At 50.5% G+C, this 24,687-nt stretch overlaps 1 protein-coding gene and 1 pseudogene across 1 annotated transcript; one reads left to right on the forward strand and one right to left on the reverse strand.

The window, feature by feature from the left end:
• The first annotated feature begins 9,094 nt into the window (after positions 1-9,094).
• Positions 9,095-18,629, forward strand: LOC144116209 (eIF5-mimic protein 2-A-like; annotated as a pseudogene).
• Positions 18,630-19,618: 989 nt separating this feature from the next.
• LOC144116216 (uncharacterized) lies at positions 19,619-20,338 on the reverse strand. The gene has a single exon (XM_077650948.1). The coding sequence runs from the start codon at positions 20,336-20,338 to the stop codon at positions 19,619-19,621; it is 720 nt and encodes a 239-aa protein (XP_077507074.1).
• Positions 20,339-24,687: the final 4,349 nt, after the last annotated feature.

Consider the following 24,687-nt stretch of genomic DNA (forward strand, 5'->3'; position numbering starts at 1 on the left):
TCCTGCACCAAGGGCCTACGGCATGCCGCAAGCAGAGGAATGGCTGAAAGGAAAGAACATGACGCCAGCAGTGGTTATACACGGCTGCTAGGTGCTAAAACTTAAAAATTTGTCGGAGACACTTAGATATCTCTTAAAGGGGTCACGAAGTGTTTTCCGAAAATTTTGAACGAGGTGTGTATTTGGAATTCTGACCCTTTATTTTATAGCGTACTGTGATTCGTTTCATCGTCCGGTTTGATCGAATAGCGAATAAAAGTAAATTTGAATTTGCCGGCACGCGTCCTCCTCAACTGAATAGCAAACGTCATCTTAAGTAGCCAATCAGAGACTTCTGTCGCCGATACAACATGGCGGCTTAGCGAGGCCTGTTGGCCCATAGTAGAACGAGGTCAGAGCACTATATGTACTCAAATGTGGCGTCAAAACGACGTCACGTCGCGTCACGCACACAAGCCAGGTAATTTTGAAAATGGCCGATCTTCCCGAGCTGCAGCGTCGCTTGTTGGAAAGGAGTCGGCTGTTGGGGTTTGAGCCGTACGCCGACACAGCTTTGCGGGTGCAAGATCGGCCGTCGTCTGCGGACGACAGCTGTGGAATGGCTGCGAAGACGGAGCGTGCGGCCGGCAACCAGCGGTCGTAGCCCGCGGCACAACCGCTACTTGTGGAAGCCCCGACCGTGAGCCTCCCGAACCCAGTCGTGTCGGGGATACACACTGGTATGACCGAGTCTTGGAGCAGTTTGCGAGAGAGTGCAATCGCTAACCGAAGCATTCGAATAGGGGTGTCTGCGGGCGATGCATGTCGATGCCCACTGCACTCGAGAGCACCTGCTGCCGCGAGATCCCGGCAGCGACTGTGAAGCAGCCGTCCGGGTGCATCACGGAGCACCCCCACTTTTATACCCTGTGCCTCGACGAAGCGGTGCTTACGGTGGCACTGCAAATGCTTCTGGACCATGGGCTACACGTCGAGCATACAAGGTAAGAACAATGCTCAAACGGAGACGCAGCATGAACAAGCGACCACCTTTTTTTTGCTCTTATCTCACATGTGAAGCGCTGCAATCAAATTGGGAGCCAGTGCTCATCAAAGACTTCAACTTAGCGATAACTTCTGGGATCACATCGTTCCCTAGGAAAATGTGTAAAAGCGCCGATGTTGTGTTTGCACAAGGTGTCATGGTGTGTATACACATCGTGGCACGTCAGTGCGAACACATCTGTGGCCTTATTTTTTTATTTTTTCATATGCGTGGACAAGCACGATGTTTTGCTACTAAAAATATACTCGAGTAAACGAGCAAGGCAGATGAGACGTGTCTTCTGGCATGTGTGAACTTGGATAATGCGGTTAAAGATCATGCACATAGTTGTAAGGTATATAGATGCTGACCAGACACATTTCTGTTTTATTGGCTGGGTATACATCTGGGTATAACAGGCGCTGCACTAGAGAAGACGATTGTAATGGAAAGGATTGTGAGAACTGCAGTAAAATCAGTACAAAACAAACAATCCTTTATTTCGAAGGAGACTGTACAAAATGGAATTCCATATAGCAAAGTAACCTAGCCCCACTCACTGCCAGGACAATCACCATCCCAGCACTGTCCTCATTGCTATCTTCTTTTGGCAACGCGCATTAGGTGGCAACGTTCTATAGTGTGCCATAGAAATTGTTTCGATTAAAAAGCATTTGCTGATAAACTTCACTGCAGCCATCATCACTTCTACTAATGTGTGGATGCTTGTGGCACAGCATGGTGTATAAAATCTGCATCTTCAGCAGTCACACAGTAAACCTGTCTTACATGTGTCGACAATGGCATCTTGCATGTGCAGGGGGTGCGAGGCATTCCTCTTTGAAACTCCCAGATGTTCCTCAGCTCCACCCACCAGCTCTAAAGTTGTAAAGTCATAGGACCGACCAGCGCGACAGAAGAGGTGGTATCACAAAATCGAACAGAATTAATTAATTACACGAATAGTTTTGCATTGATGAACACCGCACAAAAAGTGCTTGCCTTGGTTTCGATGACTGTTGGTTTCCTTCATTTGTAAGTTATAATAGGCCCCTCATTTCCCTCACTTATTTTCTCAGCAGCTTCAGAAGAGGTCCTAGCAATCTTGATGCCACGGGTAGCCTAAGACAGTTCTCTCACAGCTTCTACCCTCGTCACTCAATCACATTCCTACGTGACACTTTTAGTAACCGCCGTGGATGAGGGTGGCACTGATGAACACTCTCAAGGTTAGGTTGCATGCAACATAAAAACCACCTGTAGCAGAAGACTGGGCAGCCTCTACCATAGCTAAATTGGTGGAGCATGGGTCGCAAAATTTGGAGGTTGAGGGTTCAGACTCACCTGCAGCATGTGGTTGTTTTTCTCTTTTGCGTTCTGATTCATGACTTACACTAATAATTTTGCATTGATGAACAGCAGGAAAAAATATAAACATTCCACTATGCTTGCCTTGGCTTCAATGACTGTTGGCTTCCTTAATTTGAAAGTTGCAACTTGTCATGCGAAATCTGTGAAACAGTTCACTCAATAAAGACAGATTATTCAGAAGACCTGCACAGCAACTGGGTGCAGCAACCTTTAGTGTCGCCCAATATGTGCTCTTACCGGCCACGGCAGTAATGTTCGTTCCTGTTCACTCTTCCAACATTTACACGGGCACCCGCTTTTTGAGCCAGATGTGAAAAACGCTGCGAAACAGAATGTTCTCGTGCCACGGGCCGTTCTTACCGTAGATGACGGTTGCGCACAAGTGTGGAGTTCTCTATGTCATTTTATAGCTTTTGGTCCTCTGAAAAAGAATGTCTCATTCAAAAATAGCGGAAATAAACGCAAAAAGCTGTTTTCTAGAAGAAAGCGCGCCCCATCGCCTCAGGGCACCGAGCGAACGCCGCTCTTGCCCGCGATTGGCCGGGACTGTCGTGACGTCATCCACGGGGATCTCCGGCCTGCACCGACGGCGTTGCTGCGTAGTGCGTTGCTTCAGCTGGCTTTTAAAGACTACGTTTTGGAAATTATAGATAATTCAAGCAGTGTTGAGCAGTTTTGACTTTCACCATGCATGTTCGAGACATCAGCAGCTTCAGAAAACGGCGGAACCAACGACGCCGCGGAGTGCGCCGGCAGCGAAAGTCAAGTCGCGATATTTTCGCTTGTTGGAAATCTCGACTGGATGGATGGATGGATGGATGGATGGATGGATGGATGGATGGATGGATGGATGGATGGATGGATGGATGGATGGATGGATGGATGGATGGATGGATTAAAGCTTTTATTTCCACCGGAAATGGAGACCCCTTGCTACTCACCGCCCCCGGCACAGGAGGGCGGGGGCCGGAGCCTCCGTGACCGTGACTAAAGGCTAACGAATAGATTTTATCTTCGTGGCCTCAGCCGCCAGGCGGATTGGCTTGTTTCTGCCGAGCGGGTTCTTCGCTGCACAGCAAGGCTTCCCAGCTTTCTCTGCTATCAATATCTTCGTCGACTACGGGGTAGCCAGCGCATTCCCATATTCTTTGCTTCCGGATAACCGTGGAACTGCCGGCCTGTCGGAACCTGGACGAGCGCGCGCAAACCAATTCCTAAATCGTTGAGAACTACAGACTAAACAGAAAACTGGTGCCACCGCCGGATAGGAAGCTAAGCAATGGAGAAGCGACCGCATGGCGGCGCCTGGAAGCCGGAATTTTGTTAACCTAGTACGGGCCTTTCACGTCCTACCAGTTTAACACGAAAACCAAATCTCGACTGATACGTATGTTTTGCGTAGGTGCATGCGCGTGCATATCCTTTGTGTAGGTGCATATGCAAGTGGCAATAAAAAAATAGTAAATTGCGCCGAAACGTTGTTGTGTACTGCTGCTGCATAAAAGCCTGGCCACCAACTTCTTTCTGGCGACAGTCTGCACTGTGTGTGTCTTCTCCTGGTCCTGCGTCTTTTTTTCGTTGGTTTTTTTCTCTTGACCAACTTCTTGTAACGCCTGTAAACATGATCTAAATTAGATCACCGGCACGCTTACACGAGTCGCGCGAGGTAAAGCATTTGTTTGTTCATTTATTTATAGTTGCTTGCCTAATTGCTCCCGAAGGCCTTTTAGAACTACAAAACAATGCCAAACTGGATGAGTTGGAGTGGGTTCACTGCTGTACTACAGCGCGAAGAGACGAGGCGACCGCGAGGAAGCTCCCGTGTGCGCTTTCCTTCTTTCGCATGTTCGGGCTACTGTTCAAGCATGAAACTTCTGCCCTTACCCCCGTGCGTTTTTTTGTTTTTGGTTTGCATGCTGAACACGCTTTTGAAGAATAATTATGGCTGGGTTTCGGAGCTCGCAGTGCTGCTCATCAAAACTATAGTGTGCTGCGAGATATAATGGCTGCTGCTGCGTATCGAGATAACCAGCAGAATTACTTGTGGATGATATACATGTATGCGTACCGCGGCTCGACTACTTTGCAGTTCTGACTCAAGGACAAATTAGCATGAATTCGGGCGCCATTATCGATCGTCAGCCATGACCAAGCGCTCATGAATGCAAATGTTTGCTTTTCTCAAGTATACTAGGCTTATATAATCGCTTTTTTGTTCAGTTAGGTGCAGCTGCGTTTGATGCGCGCTGATGAAAGATTAAGAGAGTTGCTTGTGCTGCCATGAGGTGCAAGCAATCAGGAAAAAGGCACACAGTTCGTAACGAGCTCAAAAGAGTTCAAGACTGTGTGCCTTAAAGACAGTGCTGGAAGTGGCCTTAGCTCAGCATGGATGTGAACCAGCTGGAAAGGGCAGAGTTTACAAACAGGTAAGAAAGTAATATAACGAAAAGAGAAATAATGATGCCCATATTTTGTACCGGCAGTATAGGCATGCTGCGCACCACAAGATTGTCTGGTTAACGTGGTAGAGGCTGGGGGAGAACAACCGACGGATTCTACTAAGCTGTGTGTCGAGCGCTGTTCGAAAGAAGTAGCATGCCAAAACTGGTTTATATACAGGCTTCAAGCATTACAGGGAACGCCCGAACGAGAGTAAGTAGACGACACTGGCAGAAGATTACGTTGATCTGTGGTCCGCCAAAGCGCGGGCCGCAGAGAAGCAAGCGCAGCCGGATGGCCGGCCGACTCTCCCTGAATGGCGTCACTTCCGCCAGTTCTCCCTCCCGGCCGTCCCCCCAGCCGCAGCTTCTGGAAGCGACGAGGGCGTGCCGGCGGGTTTTTAAGAAGCGATTGCAGCTCGGCTTGCGGACAGAATCGGGAAACAATTTACACACATGATGTTCAATGTCCTCTCCTTCCAACCACAGCGTTTCATGCGATTTCAAAACCATTTCAGCTTCCCTTTAAGTCCGTTAAACCGTGCAATCTTCTTGCAGGTGCTGATGTTTGGTGCCGTCAATAATTGTCCGTTGATGCTGCTGTCTTTCTATTCTGCGATATTGAGCTTTTGAGTTATGTGGTTTCTTTTGGAAGATTTGGGACACCTTCGGGGCATTAATGTGACAGGTTTTTAATGTACATTTGAAAGTCTGCAGCTGGTGAGAAACAAGTAGTACTTGCAGATTAAATCCTAATCACCCAGTGCTCCCATTCGGCTCTGCTTCTGTTGCTAGTGTATGTAGACAGTAGCACGGCCGCTCGATCTCCCTCCTTGGAGATCGAGCGGCCGTTACAGTAGTAACTGAATTGCTCCTGGGTTGTTTTTGCTGCCACTTAGTTGTAAGCCTTGTGCTTTAGCCATCTGTTTCAACACTTGGTGCTCCCTTTTTTGGTGTGTGTATACATTCTGTGATTCAGCGCTGGCAGAATTGTGTTCAGTTCAACGGTGTATAAAATGAAAAGTATTTCTTTCTGGTGCACAAGAACTTCATTTGTATCCAAAATACGTCTTTTCAGCTTTGGCTATTTAGTGAAGCATTATATATTGTACTAAGTATAATCGTGCACCCCTACCGCAGCTGGCCTGTGTGCATTCCAATTATTCACTGCTCAGTATTATATCACTGCTTGGTGCCTATATCTCTTAACTGCATTTGAAAGTGCATTTGCAGGTTGCCTCTATTAAGGCATGTATTCAAGTCACCCTGTATGTTTCAGCTCTTGCTGTTCTGACTGGTGTGGTTGTGCTAGTTATTGTAAGCACGTGTGGCTGTATTTTGAAAGCTTTGTGGCTCTTAGTTTTATTGCGCATATGGTCCAGATATGTTCATACATTTGCATATAAAACTTTCAAAACGAACTAATCTTGCTGTTATTTCAACCATTGCTAACCAGAGTGGAATTAATCAGGTGGCGCTATGAGGTCCATGTTTACATTTTGCAACATCATCATCATCATCATCTGATAGTCAAGTTATTACCAAATCTAAGTTGCAATCAATTACCATATATCCATAGTACTGACTGCCAGAACAAAGCACGCGCTAGGGGACGGGCCGTCTCTACCCCGCCGCTGGGTCATGGACCGCCCATGCAGGCACGGCCACGGTGCTGGCCCGATGCCCATTGCCAGGCGGCTGCCTGTCATCGGCAAATGAAAGGCCACGAACAAAACCAAGCACGGTCCGGAAAAGGCGGCCAACGTCGGGCCAGCCATTTACTGCTTGGGAGCTGATGCTGAGCCAATCGCCTGCCGAGCTCGATTTTTTTTCATGGTGGATTCGAACCATAGAAGCCTTCGATTAGCTTTTCGCAGGTGTAATTCAGTTGTATTATGTTGACTCGAAAGCAGCTGTTTTCGTACGGTTCTTAAACAGCTTGGGCTAAATTCATAGACATCATTTGAAGCCTCAGATCAGCGTTCTCTAGTCCAAGTGATACAATTGTATCGGGTGATACAACGGGTACAAGCTTTCCCCTGGCCTGGTGCTCGGCTTATTTGGGGTGAAATGCTTGGGAAATAGGTCTTTAACCCCACCATGAGCAAACGAAAATAGTTTGTGCAATGGCGTTCTTTGGTCACAGATACCCTTGCGCCATAAAAAATCACTGTCATCATCATCATCCAAGTGATTTCAAGGAAACCAATTTTTATTCAGTATTCTGTTTATTGTTTGTGTCATTTGAAAAATACGCTGTTTGCGTCCGCAATTTGAACGTCCTGTATCCCCCATGTGTCTTTTGTTGAAGAGGGAACAAAAGAGGACGGAAATATAGCTAGGAAAACTTTTATGACCTTCAAGTATGGTGTGCTGACGGACAACGGAAGGCATTTGCTCGTGTTGGGTGTTGCCTGTTGTCGGTTGGTTCTCGGCAAGATGCAGAATGATCAACGGCAGGTGCTGAGAATCAAGATCGTCACATGGACTGAGCGAAACTTGTCGAGACACTCAAATGGGCCACAAGGCGGTGAAGCAGTGATCCTGGCCTGACGAGTGGGGCCTGTTCACGGAAAGTAGCGTGGAGCTGCCTGCGGCTGAACGCCAGACGAGAACTCGGAGGCGCCTGGCATACGAGCACGCCCCGCATCCAATCCACGTGGAAGCAGTTCTTTGCGGCGCATTGTCTGGCGGCGGGGGTGCTGTTGTGCCCGAGAACGCATTCCGCTGTCATCCGTAGAAACCAGAGCCGTGCGCCTGGCATCGCGCAGAGCAAGCCCGGTCTCTCGGACATGTCGCCGCTTCCAGCATGACTCATCCAGGCTCGCCCGGCGGAATTTCCCACCGTTAGCTCCGGTTCGAGACTCAACCGACGCTTTGCAGACAGCCCTTTACCCAGCTGCAAACTTTGAATGGCTGAGCCCCCCTCGTCCATTCGTCAAATTCAAACGGCGACCAGAGGCATGACCTGATTGGAGGGTTCGAACTGGCGGCTGCTGCAACGGTTCCCGAGGCTATAAAAACCGAGCCGCGCTGAGCGAGAGACCTTCGGGGAGCAGGAGACAGTCGTCCTCAGGCAGCGACTCCATCAACACTTCCTCGCGTATGTGCGGAGCGCCTTAGTGTGCGTAGGGTGCCTGGATGCGCTCGCCCCGCTTAGGGTGAAGTCACCCTTTGAACCACTCGACGCCACCTAATCCTGTTTTCGCGCACTCCCTCCGCCACTGTGTTGCCCGCGTCGACTTCGCAGCTCTGCTGTCATGCGGGCATCACAGCTGCGTGCCTGCGTTCGCGCGGCTTTCATCGCCGTCAAATGCCTGGATGCTGTGCTCCTCAGAGCTCCAACCATGCGAGAAATGGTTGGAGGATGTTCCATTTTCCAAGAGACCCAAAAAGGAGGCTTCTGTGGCTGGTCTGGAACAAGCGTGACAAGTGGCAGCCGACGAACTCCTCATGTGTCTGAGTGCAAGTGCCGCATGTCAGGCTCACTTCGAAGACAAGAGCTTCGAACAAAAACGCACGGACGGATAGAAGAAGCTCAAGTCGAATCCTGTCCCAAGCCGGAATAAAAAGTTCCGCGAAAGTTTTGCTTCGAAGCCTGAATTCTGCATCTATGGATACATGCAATCACAACTGTTTTCTCAATTACAGTCATCCATTTAAAGTAGATGTCTACTTTGAAAAAGTGCAATAATGTTCACGTTCCCATAAACAGAAATATTGGTAACTTTATTGTGCTTTCATAAGCACTGAATAAGTGATTTTGTAGAGGGACAGAGACTTCGCCCCCAACAAATTAACGGAGCACGATGCGGACGAAGGGAATAGGCCGGGAACCAGGAATCAACTGTTTTATTCTACTCCGCACGTGGCCCCACGTAGCCAGCGCGAGCGCATATGTCACGAGCCGAAGCGACGCAGCACTGCTGATGATGATAGTGCCGCTACAGGGCTCCCCCCCCCCCCCCCCTCCCGGCGCGGAGAGGAAGGAGAATGGCAGTCAACAGCAGGGCACCCATGAGACATTCCTGCTGACGGCACGGATCGAGTCAGTGGAAGACGTGGGGCTTGAGATTTCGTGGTGGCGGGCTGAAAGAGAAACGTGCACGATGTAGGCGGGTTTCAAGCGGTCGATGGCAACGATTTCTTCTCGTCCATCGACGGACAGCTTCAGAGTTTTCTCACCCTGCTGCAGAACGGGATAAGGGCAATGGTAGGGAAGGGTGAGCGAAGGCTTGATGACGTCCCGACGCACAAAGACATGGGTGAACGTAGCGAGGTCTTTGCTCACGAAGACATGGTGAGTCGATGGACGCGTGGGGACGGGTTGCAGGCGCCTGAAGAGCAGACGTGTTGTTCCACGTAAGCAGCTGGCGAGTTGTCCTCGGTGCGGGCCGAAACGAAGAACTCGCCTGGCAAACGGCCGGTAGTCCTGTACACCATTTTGGCCGCCGTGCACTGAAGATCTTTAAAGGCAGATCGAAGGCCGAGGAGCCCCAAAGGAAGCGATTCGGGCCAAGAGGTGCGAGATTCGCGTTCAACAAGGGCAGCCTTCAGCTGTCGGTGCAAGCGTTCAACCATGCCGTTCGCGGAGGGATGATACGCGGTGGTGTGAACATGGCGCACGCCAAGCAGAGATGTCAGGGCGCGAAACAAAGTGCACTAAAACTGGCGGTCACGATCCGTCGTCACTGCAATGGGGCAGCCGAAACGGGAAATCCATCCACTGACAAAAGCGGACGCTACTGTAGATGCCGTGGTATCGGGCAGCGGAAAGGCTTCGGGCCACTGTGTGTAGCGGTCAACACACGTAAGGATGTATTGGAAACCTCGTGATGGAGGAAGGGGCCAACAATGTCGACGTGTACATGGTCGAAACGACAGTCGGGGGGCCGGAAAGGGTGGTGAGGCGACCGTGTGTGGCGCATTGTTTTGGCACGCTGACATTACAAGCACTCACGAGCCCAGCGACGCACATCTCGGTTGACGTTTGGCGAGACAAACCTAGACGTCACGAGCCGCTGCGTAGCACGAATGCCGGGCTGGCTTGCGTTGTGCAGCTGTTCGAAGACTTGGCGGCGGAACGCGGTGGGTACAAAAGGCCGTGGAAAATCACTGGAAACATCGCACGCGATGGTGTCCGAGCAGAACGACAGGGGCATTGGCGACGAGGTCAGAGAGCCAGGGTTGGCCTGGAGGGCTTGAAGCTCACTGTCTAACGCCTGTGCGGCAGCCAGCGTTGCGAAGTCAAGCGCGCCTGATGCAAGAGCGGTAGCACGGGAGAGCGCATCGGCGGCACTGTACACAGGTCCTTCGATGTTTCTTATATCCACCGTAAATTCAGAAATAAAACTCAGGTGCCGTATCTCTCGTGCGGCGTATGAGGTTTGATTCACACGAAAAGCAAAAGTTAAGGGCTTGTGGTCCGTGAACACATAAAAAAACGGCTCCTTCCAAGATGTGACGAAAGTGTCGAATGGCGAAATAGACAGCAACTCACGACCGAAAGTACTGTAGCGCGTTTTTGCGGGTTTGAGCTTCTGGGAGAAACCCAGCGGGCACCAGCAGTCGTCCTGAAGCTGTTGCAGGACGGCGCCTACAGCTGCACCAGAGGCGTCGGTGAAGAGGCTCAACGGGGCATCGACCAGCGGGTGCATGAGCAGAGTAGCGTCGGCAAGGGAGTCCTTGGCGGCTTGGAAGGCGGTTTCCGCAGCTGACGTCCACTCGAGAGGAATGTGAGGACCATCGATCGGCGAGGGGCAGGGTAATGTAGGTAATGCCGGGCAAGAAACGTCAATGGAAGTTCAGGAGGCCGAGGAACTCGCGGAGCTTGCGAAGCGACTTGTGGCGAGGAAAGTCGCTGATGGCGCCCACCTTGCTCTCCAAAGGGCGAATTCCCCTGCGCTATGACGTGATGGCCAAGGAACTCGATGGCGTCGATGCCAAAAACCAACTTAGCCGGATTGATGACGAGACCGTGCTCTTCGAGGCGTGAAAAGAGCAGGCGCAGGTGTTCAGCGTGTTCTTCTGACGAGGAACTGGCAACCAGCAGATCATCGAGATACGCGAACACAAAACGCAGGCCACGAGTGACCTCGTTGATGAAGCGTTGCAATGTCTGAGCAGCGTTTCGCAGACCAAAGGGCATACTGACGTACTCGAAGAGGCAAAACGGTGTTACAGTTGCAGAATTAGCGACGTCTCCATGCTCCAACGGGATCTGATAGTAGGCCTTCACCTGTCAATCTTGGAAAATTGGTCATGCCATGCAGGGTGGCCGCAAAGTCATGAATATGAGGGAGAGGATATCGATCCGAGAGAGTGCGGGCGTTAAGGGCAGGATAGTAGCCGCAGGGGCGCCAATCGCTAGGGTCACGTTTCGGCACCATATGCAGCGCCGAGGACCAACTGCTGCACGACGGCCGAATGATGCCCAATTGCAGCATATGGTCAAATTCGCGGCGGGCAATGACGAGGCGGTCGCCAGCTAGGCCGCGCGGTCGACAGAACATTTTTGGGCCCGTAGTGACTATGTGGTGGGTGACGGTGTGACGGACGGGAAGCTCAAGGTTGCTGGGCCGCATGATGGCAGGAAAATCGGTCAGAACCGCAGCAAAGGCGGACGACGGCAGCTTCGGAGCGGCTTGGAGAATGGGGGCAGCCACCGGGGCGAGGACGCCGTTCACAGACAAGTACGTGAGTCCTGTGGTCCACCAGTCGACGAGAGCGAAGGTCGATAGCCAGGCCAAAAGCGGCGAGAAAGCCCGCTCCGAGGATGGAAAACCGCACGTCCGCGATAATGAAAATCTATCGGAATGTGCGGCGTAAGCCCAAATCGAGGGTGACTGAGCGCTGTCCGTAGGTAGCGATCGGGGAGGTGTTGACCGCCTGCAAAAGCGCTCTTTGCACAGCACGTTGCCGATCGAGGCGGGAGACAGGCACGGCGCTAACCTGTGCACCGGTGTCCACAAGGAAGCGTTTCCATGAATAATACAGTGGGGCATCGTATTTTCCTAGCGTATCTCGTGGAGCCAACATGCCACTGTAATTTACATGTTCCACATCAAGCCTGTCCGGGCAGAGCAACACCCTCTCAATGCTAAGGCCTCTCCACCGGCCGCGTGACGTCACGCCAAGGGACCGTGCAGGCCCCGCGCTCCGCGATTTCAGCGCGCCGCGCCCGTCTGCACTATTCGGGTACTGCCGTACGTAGCTGCCTTATAAGTGATTCCTTCATTTTCATTTTTGTCGTTGCTGCAGAAAAGAAATTCGCTAGTTTGTGCGCGCCTTAGGCTATCATTTTATCTGCTTTATATATTTTTTTTATTGCAGAACACCTTATTGTCAAGAAAGTTCGAGCTGCTAATACAGTTTTTTATAATAAACAATTTAGCATACGGCCGCCAATTTCGCATTATTGGTCATTATAATAAAAAATTGATTAGTTAATTTCAATTAATCATCTAATTATTAGGTTCTATCACGTACATGATGTCTGCCGTGCGGTAAAATCCATCCGCACAGACCGCACATGCGTATATCTAGTTGTTAAAGTAGAAGTTCGTGAACATTGAAAAAAAAAACACCGTCTACTGCGCATTGTGTTAGTTTTATTCTGTATTGTGTTTTGCTTAAAGCTTTCACACACAGCAATAATGACACTCACAATAATGTTGCGCTGTTGAGTATTTGTACAGCTAATCTGACCCTTACAATAAAAAACGACGAGACACCAGCAATGAAGTGTGCGCAAAGCATTTTTATTGCTTGGGAATAAAACTTACTTCTTCTTAAGCGTTGCTGCTTTCCGGGCTGCGGCCTTCTGCTGCGCATTGTCTTGTATGGCATCATTTCTTAGTTTGCAAAAGTTGTTTAGAACAACGTTGGTTGCAACGCGTACTACCAAGCGCAGGAGAGTTTGTGCAGTGTGGCCATTTTCACATGTCTCAATGTCGTGTTCGTCCAGGAGGGAAATCGTCTGTGAAATCACGACACCACGTTGATTTCTACAGGAGAGAAAATCTTCCGCGGTTGCTCCAAAAGACAACTTCTCTGCAAATAGTTTAGTCATCAGTACCATGTGAACTGTGCATGGCTGGGGAAACTTCAGCCCTCCTCTCGACAGGTTAGCTATCATGGCAGTATTTTCCGCTTCGATCTCTCGATTTTCAATCACCAATGTGCTGAAGCAAGCAGAACATGAAAGCTTCTTTAAAGCAGCATGAGCAGCGTATCCTGCAATGTAGACAATAGCATCCATGTCAGAGTGGGCGTGTGTAATATCGTCGTCGCTGACAGCCACAGAAAAGTTGCATGGGACAAGATCCTCACTTACGTCTTCAAACTCTGTTTCCTCGCGTGGAAATGTCAAAAGTTTTTGAAGACGAAGCTTCTTCTCACATTCGTAGAGCTGACGCACGGAAATGTGGTACTGTGATCCTGCCAGCTGGCGGTAACGGCCGAACCGGTCTTCTAGCGCATCCGTCTGAAATTTGCCCAGCAGTACGTACTTGAAGTGAAGTTCTTCTAAGCAGTAGCGCGAGAGTTCTACCAGAGAATAGCATGTCAGTCGCAAAGCACTGTGAGTCTCTTTCGTCAGCGAGCCACTGGTGATGTTTATTCTTGCCCAAGCGTCCAACCAGTCCACAACGCCGCTCAGGAAAGCTAACTGTGTGTCATCAACAGACCTTACAGGGTCTTGCATGCTGTCCCTTAGCCTCTGGCCTTTGCAAGGGGTCTTAACATTGACTATTTGCCACCATGTGAGGATAACGTCAATGAAAAGAGCAGTCGACTCAGCTTGAGGAATCTTGAACGCGGAACCATGTGTCCTGAGGGCATTTGAAACAAACTGATTAATGACGTCGAGAGCGAGCTTTACATTTTGCCGCTCCATTGAGGTTGGATTCACGGCTTTTGCGTTCAGTCTGTAAGCAGCCTTCACAAGCGACGTCTTCTCTGAAGAATAAAGCTGCCGCACAGCTGCGAAAGAAGCAGCTTTCATACGAGGAGGCCCTTCGGGCATTGCTCCACTCAAGTCCATTTCAGGGAAATAGAGGCATGTTCCAGGGTTTTTCTGGTTAATCCAATTGTTCCTAATGCACTTCAAGAGATGCACAGGATCGACCACGTAGAAAAGAGGGCGAGCGTTATCGGCTGGATGGGGATAGACAATGCTCACCTGAGGACTTGTAGCAAATAACGACATCATCTTGCGGTTCAGAGCATTGTTGTCCGTTATCACAGCGATAATTTTGAGCCCCATTTTCTCAACATTAATGATTATGTTCTTAGCATGCTCGTGCAAAATTTCTGCGCTCAGTTTGCTCACAGGTAATATGTGAATGACGTCCTTGTTTGCAGAAAGGAGTGATTGTACCATGAACACATGGGCTGTTGTTGCTGGTTCCGTTGAATGAACCGACGATCCTACTATTGTGCCCCCTTTGTAGTCGAAGTATGGTTTTATGTGGATCTCATCGATCATCAGGGTCACTGTCTTCTCGTGGTCTTTCATTGATTTGACTCGTTCTCGGATGTAGGAGAGACAGTGCGGTTGATTTTGCTCCACAAGAGGGTCAGCTTTGTAATTTGAGCAAACACGGCGCAGTGTGGAAGGATGGGGCAGAATGATTCTTGATGCAGCTCTTGTGAAGTGATATGCGTGAGGAGAAATTGAATTCAAAATACTGGCGAATACCAGCAGCTCTGCGCTATACACATGCTGTTTCGCGAGGAGAAGCTCTATCTGCTCAACCAGAAATTTCAGCAAAGAAGACTGTTCTTTCGTCGTATCACTGTCCTCAATGAGGTCTGCAAGCAGTGAACCGACAAACTGCAATACTTTAGTATGTTTCGACTCTTTCGTCACCTCAGGTATATTATGCAAGCCTATCTCGAGTTCTTCTAGCAGCAAGGACAGGCTGGAGGTGTCGCATACTTGAGCTGGCAGAATCCTGCCTGAAGGAAGCGACAGAAGCTTCACTCCATTCAAGAAAACAGAAAGTGACAGATCAGGGAGAACTACCAAGGCGCATTTCACATTAGGTGAAGGATCATTCTCGATGAGAAGGAACCTAACGCACTGCTCATCGACAGAAACGGTCCAGAATTTCGTGTTGCAGATTCCAGGCAACTTAGATTTGAACTCCTCGTAAGATGAAACTTTGTTTCTTTTCTGTTCAAGCTCATTAGACTGAAGTGACTTCCTCATAGCCTCCTGCAAAGCAGCGTTTTCCCTTCTTGCTTTTTTCGTCTCTGGCGATTCACTCCGTCCAGGCGTTGAGGACAAGTATTTTGGGCAGTTTGGAAAAACAGAAGGCGCAGCATCAATCTTCAACTGTAGCCTGTCACGCTTCACCTCTATTATTTTCCCTGTCAGTTCATCTTGGTGTGACAACGTCGTAATGAAGTCGCCTGCGTGGAAGTGCAGTTCACACACCTGCACGAGAAAATGAAGCAAGGCCATTCGCCATGACTCTCCATTGCCTAAAACACTAAGTAAAAAGAGTCTGAATAGTGAACAGCTTTTACATATTTACACAGCTTTTACACAAGCCTTATGCACATCCACAGAACTAAATGCTTCCTGGACAATTCATACATAAGTGTAAGAAGTGATATCATTGCCTACAAAGACAGCATGCCTGTCCGGGAGCGACAGCTCACAACTAAGATAATTACCAGCGCCTATTAAGCAATATTTCAGAGTCTTACCCTCGAATGCTCTGTAGGTGTGAAATCCTTCCGTGGAATGGCTCGCAACCAGGCTTTTCTTCGTACTTCGTCTCTTGGGAAGCAATAAACACGTACTTTGGGACCATTCTGGTAGTTCCCGCGGCACCCGGGAACACAGCACCGGCCCATGTTTCACGAAGTTGCACTCGCTACACGGCAGGCAATCAGTTTCCCATTCGTGCGCTAGCACAGGTACGCACGCCACACAAGAAACGGCCACACGAAACAGACACAGCCGTGCGAGGAGCGAACGGAAATGCACCCAACGCCAGGCTGAAAGACTCAAGCAGCAGCTAGACGCTCACTGCAAGACTGCGTTCGTGTCTGTGCTTGCCCGGGCAAGCGCGAGCACATCGAGGGAGACAACCGAGCGGAGCGGAGCCGCGCTTGGTGAGCAGCCTGACCGGACACTTGGCGTGACGTAGCGCGTGTGGAAAGGAGGGCCTGGAGAGGCCTGAAGAAAGTATTTAGAGGGTGTTGGGCAGAGTCTGTCCGGGAGAAGGAGGGGTCCATCCAGCCGTCCCATCTTGAGCGCAGTCTGCTTTGTCACCAGCTGGAGCCAGAGAGAGGAGAAGGGGCGCCTACAAACCTGTTTCCATTCACCGCGACTTGCCTTTCTCGATCCACTCCTGCCTGGCGGGTTAGCACGACCAACACCCTCCAGAGAATTTTGTTCTCTAGAGGGTGTTGGCACGACGCGCTTTCATTCATGTAAACGCCGCAACCTCACTCTCCGAAAGCTGAAGGCCAACCCAATGTCCTTTTGAAGGACTCTGGTTTGGCCAACCGACGTTGGCGGCGGCCTGCGTTTTCTTTACCCGCTCCAACTGCACGCGAGGAGGAGTGTTTCCGTCTCTTGTCTGGGCGGCGGCATGATATGACGTACGTCATTAGCGTGCCGTGTTTCTGCCACGGATTTCTGATGACGGCGGGGTTTTCGCATGACGAGCCTAGTAATGCGAGAGACACATTAAAAATTACAACGGCTAAGCTACAGCGGCGTTCCCGCGGCTGTTCGACTTCTCGAGCACACTGTCCATTTGTTAGCATACGTTTAACATGCAGCGACAACGTTGACGGTCCGGGCAATTGAAAAGGGAGCAGCCACTGGGAGCAGCTATAACAATTAATAGTCCGCATGTTTTTTTCTTCCGCTATGGCTACGATCGATGTTCTTTTTACCACGAAGCCTGCCGCCTCAAGTATGGCTGGACATAGCCATCGCCGAAGCGTCTTCTCCCGCTCACGAACACGCGCCGCATCTCGGCTGCTGACTGTGGCTGACCCGACATGCCCCGCGTCTGCCTCGGCGTAGGAGCTGCACCCCCGCGCGACCTCCATTCTGATTCTCAAAGAAGACGAAGCGACCAAAGACGCGTGAGGAGCGCTTGTGCTGCGTTGCAGCTGGGTGGTTGTTCGCGGTTCAACGTAACCGTCGCAGTTGAGCTCACAATATAACAGCTTTTCGTTGTAGAACATGCATATAGGCATCAACACAGGGAATAAGACTGATACAGAAGTCGGTACGAACCATTCCGTATACCCCATACAAAAATGTCCTATGGCCGGCTATAGAATTTTGGCCCAAATAGCTATAGACCTTTCCTATTTCGGTCTATAGCTGTCTATACAGGCTGATATATTTTTCTATAGAGAGCTTAAAACAATTGTGTGGTTCCAAAGCTATAGCTTTAGTGGCATAGATTTTTCAATAGCTGTCAATAAGCACCTCTATGGGTGCTTATAGGCTTTCATAAAAGGCCATAGACGGACATAGCTTTTTCCATAGACGCCCATAGGACTTTTTTGTATGGGACACATAAGGATCACATGCGATCCAAACTTGCAACCTTCTTCGTACGATGTCCAAACCATTCTGCACTTTCTAAATCATAATCGGAGAGCATAACGGCGTGCTGTGACAACAATTAACGTAGCAGGCACATATTCTTCGTCTGTTTAAACCTTGAGTTGAAGGTTGGCGCTTGTACCGCCTTACCTTTTTATGTGTCCTCCTCATTATTTTCTCACAAAGAATTGCAATCCCCGCCATTCCGAAAGTTCGAAAACAGGAAGACGACGGAGAAAAAGAACGAATCTTTACTGTGGTGATTTTTCTCAAAGGCTTCAGCATCGAGAACTGCCAGATGTTGTTCCATAGGGGTGCTGGAATTCTTCACTGCGGGTGATAAAGTACACGGTTGCTGCAGGGCAGGCCTTCTTGCAGTACCTGCTGGATAAGCGGCAAAGGCCCACCTTATGGGCCATGCTGCGCAAGGCGGGCTTTGACTCGCACCTCATGAAGTTCTTTCGGATGGGCAAGAAGAGTACGCAGAACTTCTCGGCCACGTTTAAAGCACATGGCGGCTCCCAGTTGCTGAACTACTAAAAAGCACAGGAAGTGTAAGCGTCAAGGAGAACGTTCAGTGGCACGCGAGAAATGTGCTGAAGATCGAAGTGTCCGTCAGAAAATCATCCAGACTGTCGACGAGTAGATGACATGGAACTGAGTGTCGGAGCCTGATTTGGCGGTGGCGTGAGCGATTCAGATGTCTGGGGTGAGCCAGAACACAGAAGAGGTGCTGATGGACCAAGCTCTGAATTAACCGAGCGCCAGTACATGGTGCTGCTGGAAGAGTTGACAGCCAACTTGCGTGCAGAGGTAGCCCTACTGATAAACGTCCAGGTGTTTGGCTACGACAGCATAAAGTTCTTGAAGGTGCTCCAGTAGACTGTCGTATTCGTTTACAAGACGAACGTGCTCAGTGAAGACTCGGTCCTCAAGTGGTACGATAGGGCGCACTCACCCCAAGGCGAGGGAGTTCCTGGAGCAGATGCGTTTCTTCGAGTGGCTCCAGAATGCCGATGGAATAGTCTGATAGGTGTTACCGATGTGCGGTGTGTTCCCAGCCTGGTTCCAAGCCCGCCGCCCTGTTCTGCGCCCGGGAACCGCTGGGGCGTCGAGGAAAGTACAAATAACTATGGAGCCAGGGAGCAGTGGTCAAGTCATTGTGCCTTCTGGGCTGCCGCTGCCATGACACAAGATACACCTTTCTCCTCTTCTTTATCACTTCCACCAGGAACCAGACTGTGACGACGGTCACCACCAAACCGCCATGCTGCCGACACTGGTGCCACATCATTTGAATAGACAAGTTGTTGGAAGAAGACAAAAGAAAGAAGCATTTCAGGGTGAGGAAATGAAAAAAAAAAGGCGGGGAGGGGGGCATGATTGGGACTTACCACACGAAAAGTATTCAGCTTGCTCCGCGGGGGAAATAAAGTGAAATAAAATGGCTGTGGAAGGAGAAGATGAAGAAGTCCTTGCATTCTATCGAGGCTTTCTTTCTATTCATCATTTTCCTCTTCAAAGTCCACTTTGGAAGACAACCGATCGTCCTTCCTACGCGGCCATGTATTTACGCCCACCTTAAAGGGACACTGAGGATAAATTGAAGTTGGCCTGTATCCATAAAATAGCGGCTTCTAAACACAAAAACACCACTTTTTCTGAAAACAAAGCTCTTGTAAGGTAGAAAAGAGGAAGAACTAAAGTACAGGTTTCACCGCCACAGGCCAACCTCGCAAGTACAAGCGTGGTGATGAAATAAGAGAAGATATCGCAGGTCTCTGAGGCTGACAAACGTGCATGAAGGTTACATGTTTGATCAATATTGAAGTATATAAGTTTTGTTTTCAAACCACTGGTCGACGAGTCGGCGAGAGCGAAGGTCGACAGCCAGGCCAAAAGTGGCGATAAAGTCCACTCCGAGGATGGAAAACCGCACGTCCGCGATAATTAAAATCCATCGGAATGTGCAGCGTAAGCCCAAATCGAGGGTGACTGAGCGCTGTCCGTAGGTAGCGATCTGGGAGGTGTTGACCGTCTGCAAAGGCGCTCCTTGCACAGCGTGTTGCGATCGAGGCGGGAGACAGGCACGACGCTAACCTGTGCACCGGTGTCCACAAGAAAGCGGCATCCCGAGATCCTGTCGGTAACTTATATTTAGTAGGCGGCTGGATGTAGAGCCAGAATCATGGGCCGCCATCAGTGACTCGCCGGCGCGTTTCCCGACCATAGGCAATGCTGCCGGCGCTGGCGGGCAGCGGCGTTGAACTTGCAGTGGTACCAGCAGAACCCGTCGCGGGCAGGGCTCGATCGATGACTGGAACTGGAACGATGACGCAACCGTTGGTCAGAGGAACGCTGGAAGCGACGAGGAATCGACGCACGCAGTGCGGCAACGGTGCTCGTGAGGTGGTAGATTTTAGCCTCGAGGCTTGACTGCTGGTCGACGAGAGTGGACGACGCGATGGAAGGAATGACAGCCACAGAACGCGGGCCAGAGTAGTGCGAGACACGGTGAGCCAGCTCCACGAGCTTATCCAAGCTAACGTCACCTGCTGCAGCCAGGACGACCACTAGGTCCTGGCGCTGAAGGAACAGTTCACGGTGCAGTGGGCTGCTGACGTTCTGTGGGCGGTCGCCGAGCAGCTGTTGCATGCAATGGAGGAGCTGAGATGGTTGACGGTCGCCAAGGTCCTCTGTGCTGGGCAACTGCTGCAGGTGGCTGCGCTCCGAGATGATTTTCCGGTCCAGGACCGTAACCTTGAAGTGATCACACGGGGAGGAAGGGTCGGGCGTCTTCAAAACATCGCCAAACTCGTCCATTTCCTCGGGGGAGAGAGTGGACACGACGTGGAGATACTTCACGCATTGTGAAGTGATGAGCCGAAGGTCGAACACAGCCTCCACTTGCGCGAACATTACGGCAGGGTTATGAGGCCAAAACGACGCAGCTGAACGTGGACGCTGGCGATGTCCTCCGCAGCCGGTGTATGAGCCGGGACCTGGGGCCTGGGGGCCGCAACCGTGGCGGCGTTATCCGCGTCCGTCACGTCCGGGTTCACCAAACTGTACAGGGACAGAGACTTAGTCCCCTACAAATTAACGGAGCGCAACGCGGACGAAGCGAACAGGCCGGGAACCAGGAATCAACTGTTTTCACCTTCACCTTCACCTCGTCCACCTCAAGGATGTGGTCCTCCAAGAGACCGCTTACCCTGTCGAAGCCTACATTGCACCGCCGGCGGCTGCTGAGCGCGGAGTCATCTCGCAAGCCTACTGGGAGGAGACGCCGGAGCAGATACTACGGGACCTCCAGACCCGTAACCCTTACGCTGATATCATCGCAGCCCGCAGAATGGGTAGGACTCATTCCGTACTGACCACCTACAAAATTGAAATTAACTACAAAAGAAGTGAACAGAAATAAATGATTTCAATTGAGGGGGTGTGGTGTAAAATAAATTTTCAAACTCTCCCTCCCACGCAGTGGATTGCGGCATTTTTCAATCTTTTTGCTCGCCCCGAGATTAAACTTGCTTAGGAAGGACAACACCAACGGGTCTGCCAATACCCGCGGTGGTATGCAGAATATGCCTTGATATAACCGTAATCGAGATTTAACGCATCTTAAAAGCGGCTCAAAACTTATTGCATGCTCATCTGCTTATTAACGGTTCCCTTAATCGTAATCTATCTCAAACCTCGGTAAATAAACGTTTTCAGGATTTTTTTCCCTCTGCTTCTCTAGGAGGATGGTCGCTTGACGTGAGGAAGCTAGCTGACAACGCAAATTTATGTTGGGGTGGAGTGCTGTGCATGGCCGATTCACACGACGGACTGCTCGCCCGCGGCCCGCGCATCACGTGTTCGTGCGTCACCAAATCGAGAGGCGAGCTGTCGGCCCGCGGACTGGACAACCAAGAAAGTTCAAGTGCCTCCCCTCGCGGGAATTAGCGGCGGCCCGCGAATATGCGCGCGCCAGCTCTGGCAACCACCGCTCTTGCCAGTATTTCGGCTGCCGCATTTCGCTGAGTGGCGTTGAGTTGGCGCGCTGTTTTGACAAGCTGCACTGCGTTCGCTACCATGACGAAGTGATCGACTCAGCTAGCAAGACAGCCCAGGCCATTGAGGAATCGGACAATGGGCCGCACCTGCACCATTCAATCGCAGTCACAGGTCGGGAGGAAAAACCAGTTTGACCAGCGTTGTCAAACACTTTAAAATAATCTGGCAACAGTGGTACACCCAACGCGTCGTCTGCTCTTTTGGTCCGTCACATCAGTTTGACGTCATCGGATCGCAGGCCAGTTTTTAGTGCCGCATGAACACGTGATGCGCGGGCCGCGGGCGAACGGAACGTCGTGTGAATCGGCCATTAGCCGCCCCAACGGAGTCAGTGCATAAGAGATAGGTTTTGAACTATAGCGATAAATTCAAGAGAAGCTTCACTGACATAACTAATCTGCCGTGCAGATTTCGTCAGATTTCGTTCTCGTGGGGGGAAGGCTCCTCGCTTGCCGTGTGCGCTTAAGATAAGAAAAATAAGGAGTCTTGCGATGCGCTTTTGTTTTACATGAGAATAAGATTCTAAATTTTGTTGGAGAGCCTTCTGCTTTTAAAAACGGGGCAAGCAGCCAACGTCAAGGCATCGACGGTAACAAGGAAAGCGGGTATGCAAGATATGCGCCTATAGTTATGTCAGTGAAGCTTCTCTTGAATTTATCGCTATAGTTCAAAACCTATCTCTTATGCACTGACTCCGTTGGGGCGTCTAATGGCCGATTCACACGACGGTCCGTTCGCCCGCGGCCCGCGCATCACGTGTTCATGCGGCACTAAAAACTGGCCTGCGATCTGCATGCCGCGGGCGACCCGCCGCGGTGGCTCAGTAGTTAGGGCGCTCGACTACTGATCCGGAATTCCCGGGTTCGAACCCGACCGCGGCGGCTGCGTTTTTATGGGGGGAAAACGCTAAGGCGCCCGTGTGCTGTGCGATGTCAGTGCACGTTAACGATCCCCAGGTGGTCGAAATTATTCCGGAGCCCTCCACTACGGGCACCTCTTTCTTCCTTTCTTCTTTCACTCCCTCCTTTATCCATTCCCTTACGGCGCGGTTCAGGTGTCCAACGACATATGAGACAGATACTGCGCCATTCCCCCCCCCCACAAAAAAAAAACAATTATGCCGCGGGCGCGAGAATGGCAGCCGCCGTAGCAGACGACGCAGCTGTCCCCTCACCCTGAGCGGAAGCGCGGGCATCGAGGGTAAAGTGTATCGAGCGTGGTATCGAGGGTGCCTCGATGCGCGCGCCCACTCCGCCGCTTTGTGGTGGGTGGGGAGATCCTTTGAAAGGATTAGTGTCCCCTCTGCGAAGGCGCGCGCCATCTTTGTGCCCACTTCCATCTGTGTCAGTTGCACGTGCGGGGGCCCGTTTCCCGTCGATTACAATTTTTTCTTGGCCGCAAGGCCGGGAAGACATGCCGGGGCGTTGCGTGCACAAATCACTCCCGAAATGGCGGGAGAATGTTTGCATTTCCGAGGGATCCGAAAAAAAAGAGGCTCCTGTGGACTGTAAAGGTGAAACGGGATAAGTGGCAGCTGGCCAACACTTCACGCCTATGCAGTGTTTCGTTCCCCTGCTACTTGTACTAGTTACGTGTACTGCTTTAAATTGATACTCAGCGTGTGTGCTAAAAACGGGGTTGGAGTTTTTGTAGGCATTCATTTCTATTTCACGCATGATACTGGGTACGATCGTTTAGGCCAACGAATACCGCTTAATCGTCAATTGTGTTTAAAATGCTTAGCCAGCGTACACTTCAGGACACGCAGCTGCGGTCATATATCGCATATTTAGGAATAAGGGACCTTGATCTGAACAGAACTCATGAAATACACACGTGGGTTGCAGTTGTTGGTGCCCGGACGTTTACGCTCTAGCTCTCTGCCGCTCATTATCTGTTTGCCTAAAGCTTAAAATGTCTTGTTACTGATTTAAAAAGTACATGAAAGCGAACCCACCTGGGATCTTTACACCGAAGCTTTTGTCCGAGGTTCTGAAGAATGTAGGTAATGGCGCGAAGGCTGCTCGGCAAATTAATCAAGTTTAAAATTCCATTGGTTGAGTACCAATATAAATGCATCCAAATATTTCGAGCTGTTGATTTTTACTTCCTGTGTGGTGATTCGTAGTTCTAATACTAGACCAGTGATTGTTTTATACACGATTTGAAAAATTCCGGAAGCCAACCTTCCTGTACAGCAATGTCCCTTCACCATGGCGGCCTGGCAGAGAAGTTGGATGCAGCTCTGTATTCTAATATTTTAAGCCTCATACCACTTTGCTCGTGAAACTATAACATGTACGTGCTGTCCTAGAGTTCGACTAAGAAAGGGAGCTAAAGCTCGTGCCGAAGCTTTCTGAAGCACATGCTTCCTCAGAACATTTCACAAAGATGAAAGTGGGACTTGCAGTGTAGTTTTTCAGAGACTAGGCCCCGCTGCTATCCGGTACCTGGTGAAAGAAAAAAAACACTAGAGTAGGAAGCCGAAACCACGGCATGGTTTTTAGAACTTGTATCAAGTGGTATATTCTGATAATGGTAAAGTTCAACGGGAGGGCATGCCAAGTACACAATGCAACCGTTCAGGAGCTTCTCATCTCCACCTATATCCGAATGAGGTTACGCATTCACCTGCCTCAGCTTGAAAAAAAAAGTTAACGGCCGTGGCAGAAAAACATGCACTGGACTCAACTTAAAGTGAGACCACAATTTTGATAGTGTGCATAAAGCTTCTGTGTACTTCATATTGCCACGGGTCGTTCAGACGATGCGGGTCGAAGGCACAATGGGGAACCAGGACCACAGGAGCAGGCGCCAGAGACAAGCCAAGCGGTCGCGGCCGGGCTCCGAGCGAGTTCTTCCGAGCTTCTACCTCTTCACCGTCGATCGGCACCCCGCTGGTTGAAGATGACGTTAAGTGCAAAATCAATTGAGAACAACACACACGACACTGCTCCCCTCCCGAAAGGCGCATCGTCCCGATGCGCAGAGGGGCAAAATTAAGGCTGAAAAACATGTGTAGAGCATGAAGAGTTAGGCCACGTGCTCCGAGCGGTCACAGTACGCTTTCAGGCGAGCTACGTGAACAACTTCAGAGGCAGGCGGGCGGCGGGACGCCCGCGTTACGGTCGGCAGCACTTCGTAATTTAGCTCGCCTATACGACGAATCACTTCGTACGGGCCAAAGTATTGCTTCAGCAGCT

Source organism: Amblyomma americanum, chromosome 1 (assembly GCF_052857255.1).
Source record: "Amblyomma americanum isolate KBUSLIRL-KWMA chromosome 1, ASM5285725v1, whole genome shotgun sequence".
NCBI lineage: Eukaryota > Metazoa > Arthropoda > Arachnida > Ixodida > Ixodidae > Amblyomma > Amblyomma americanum.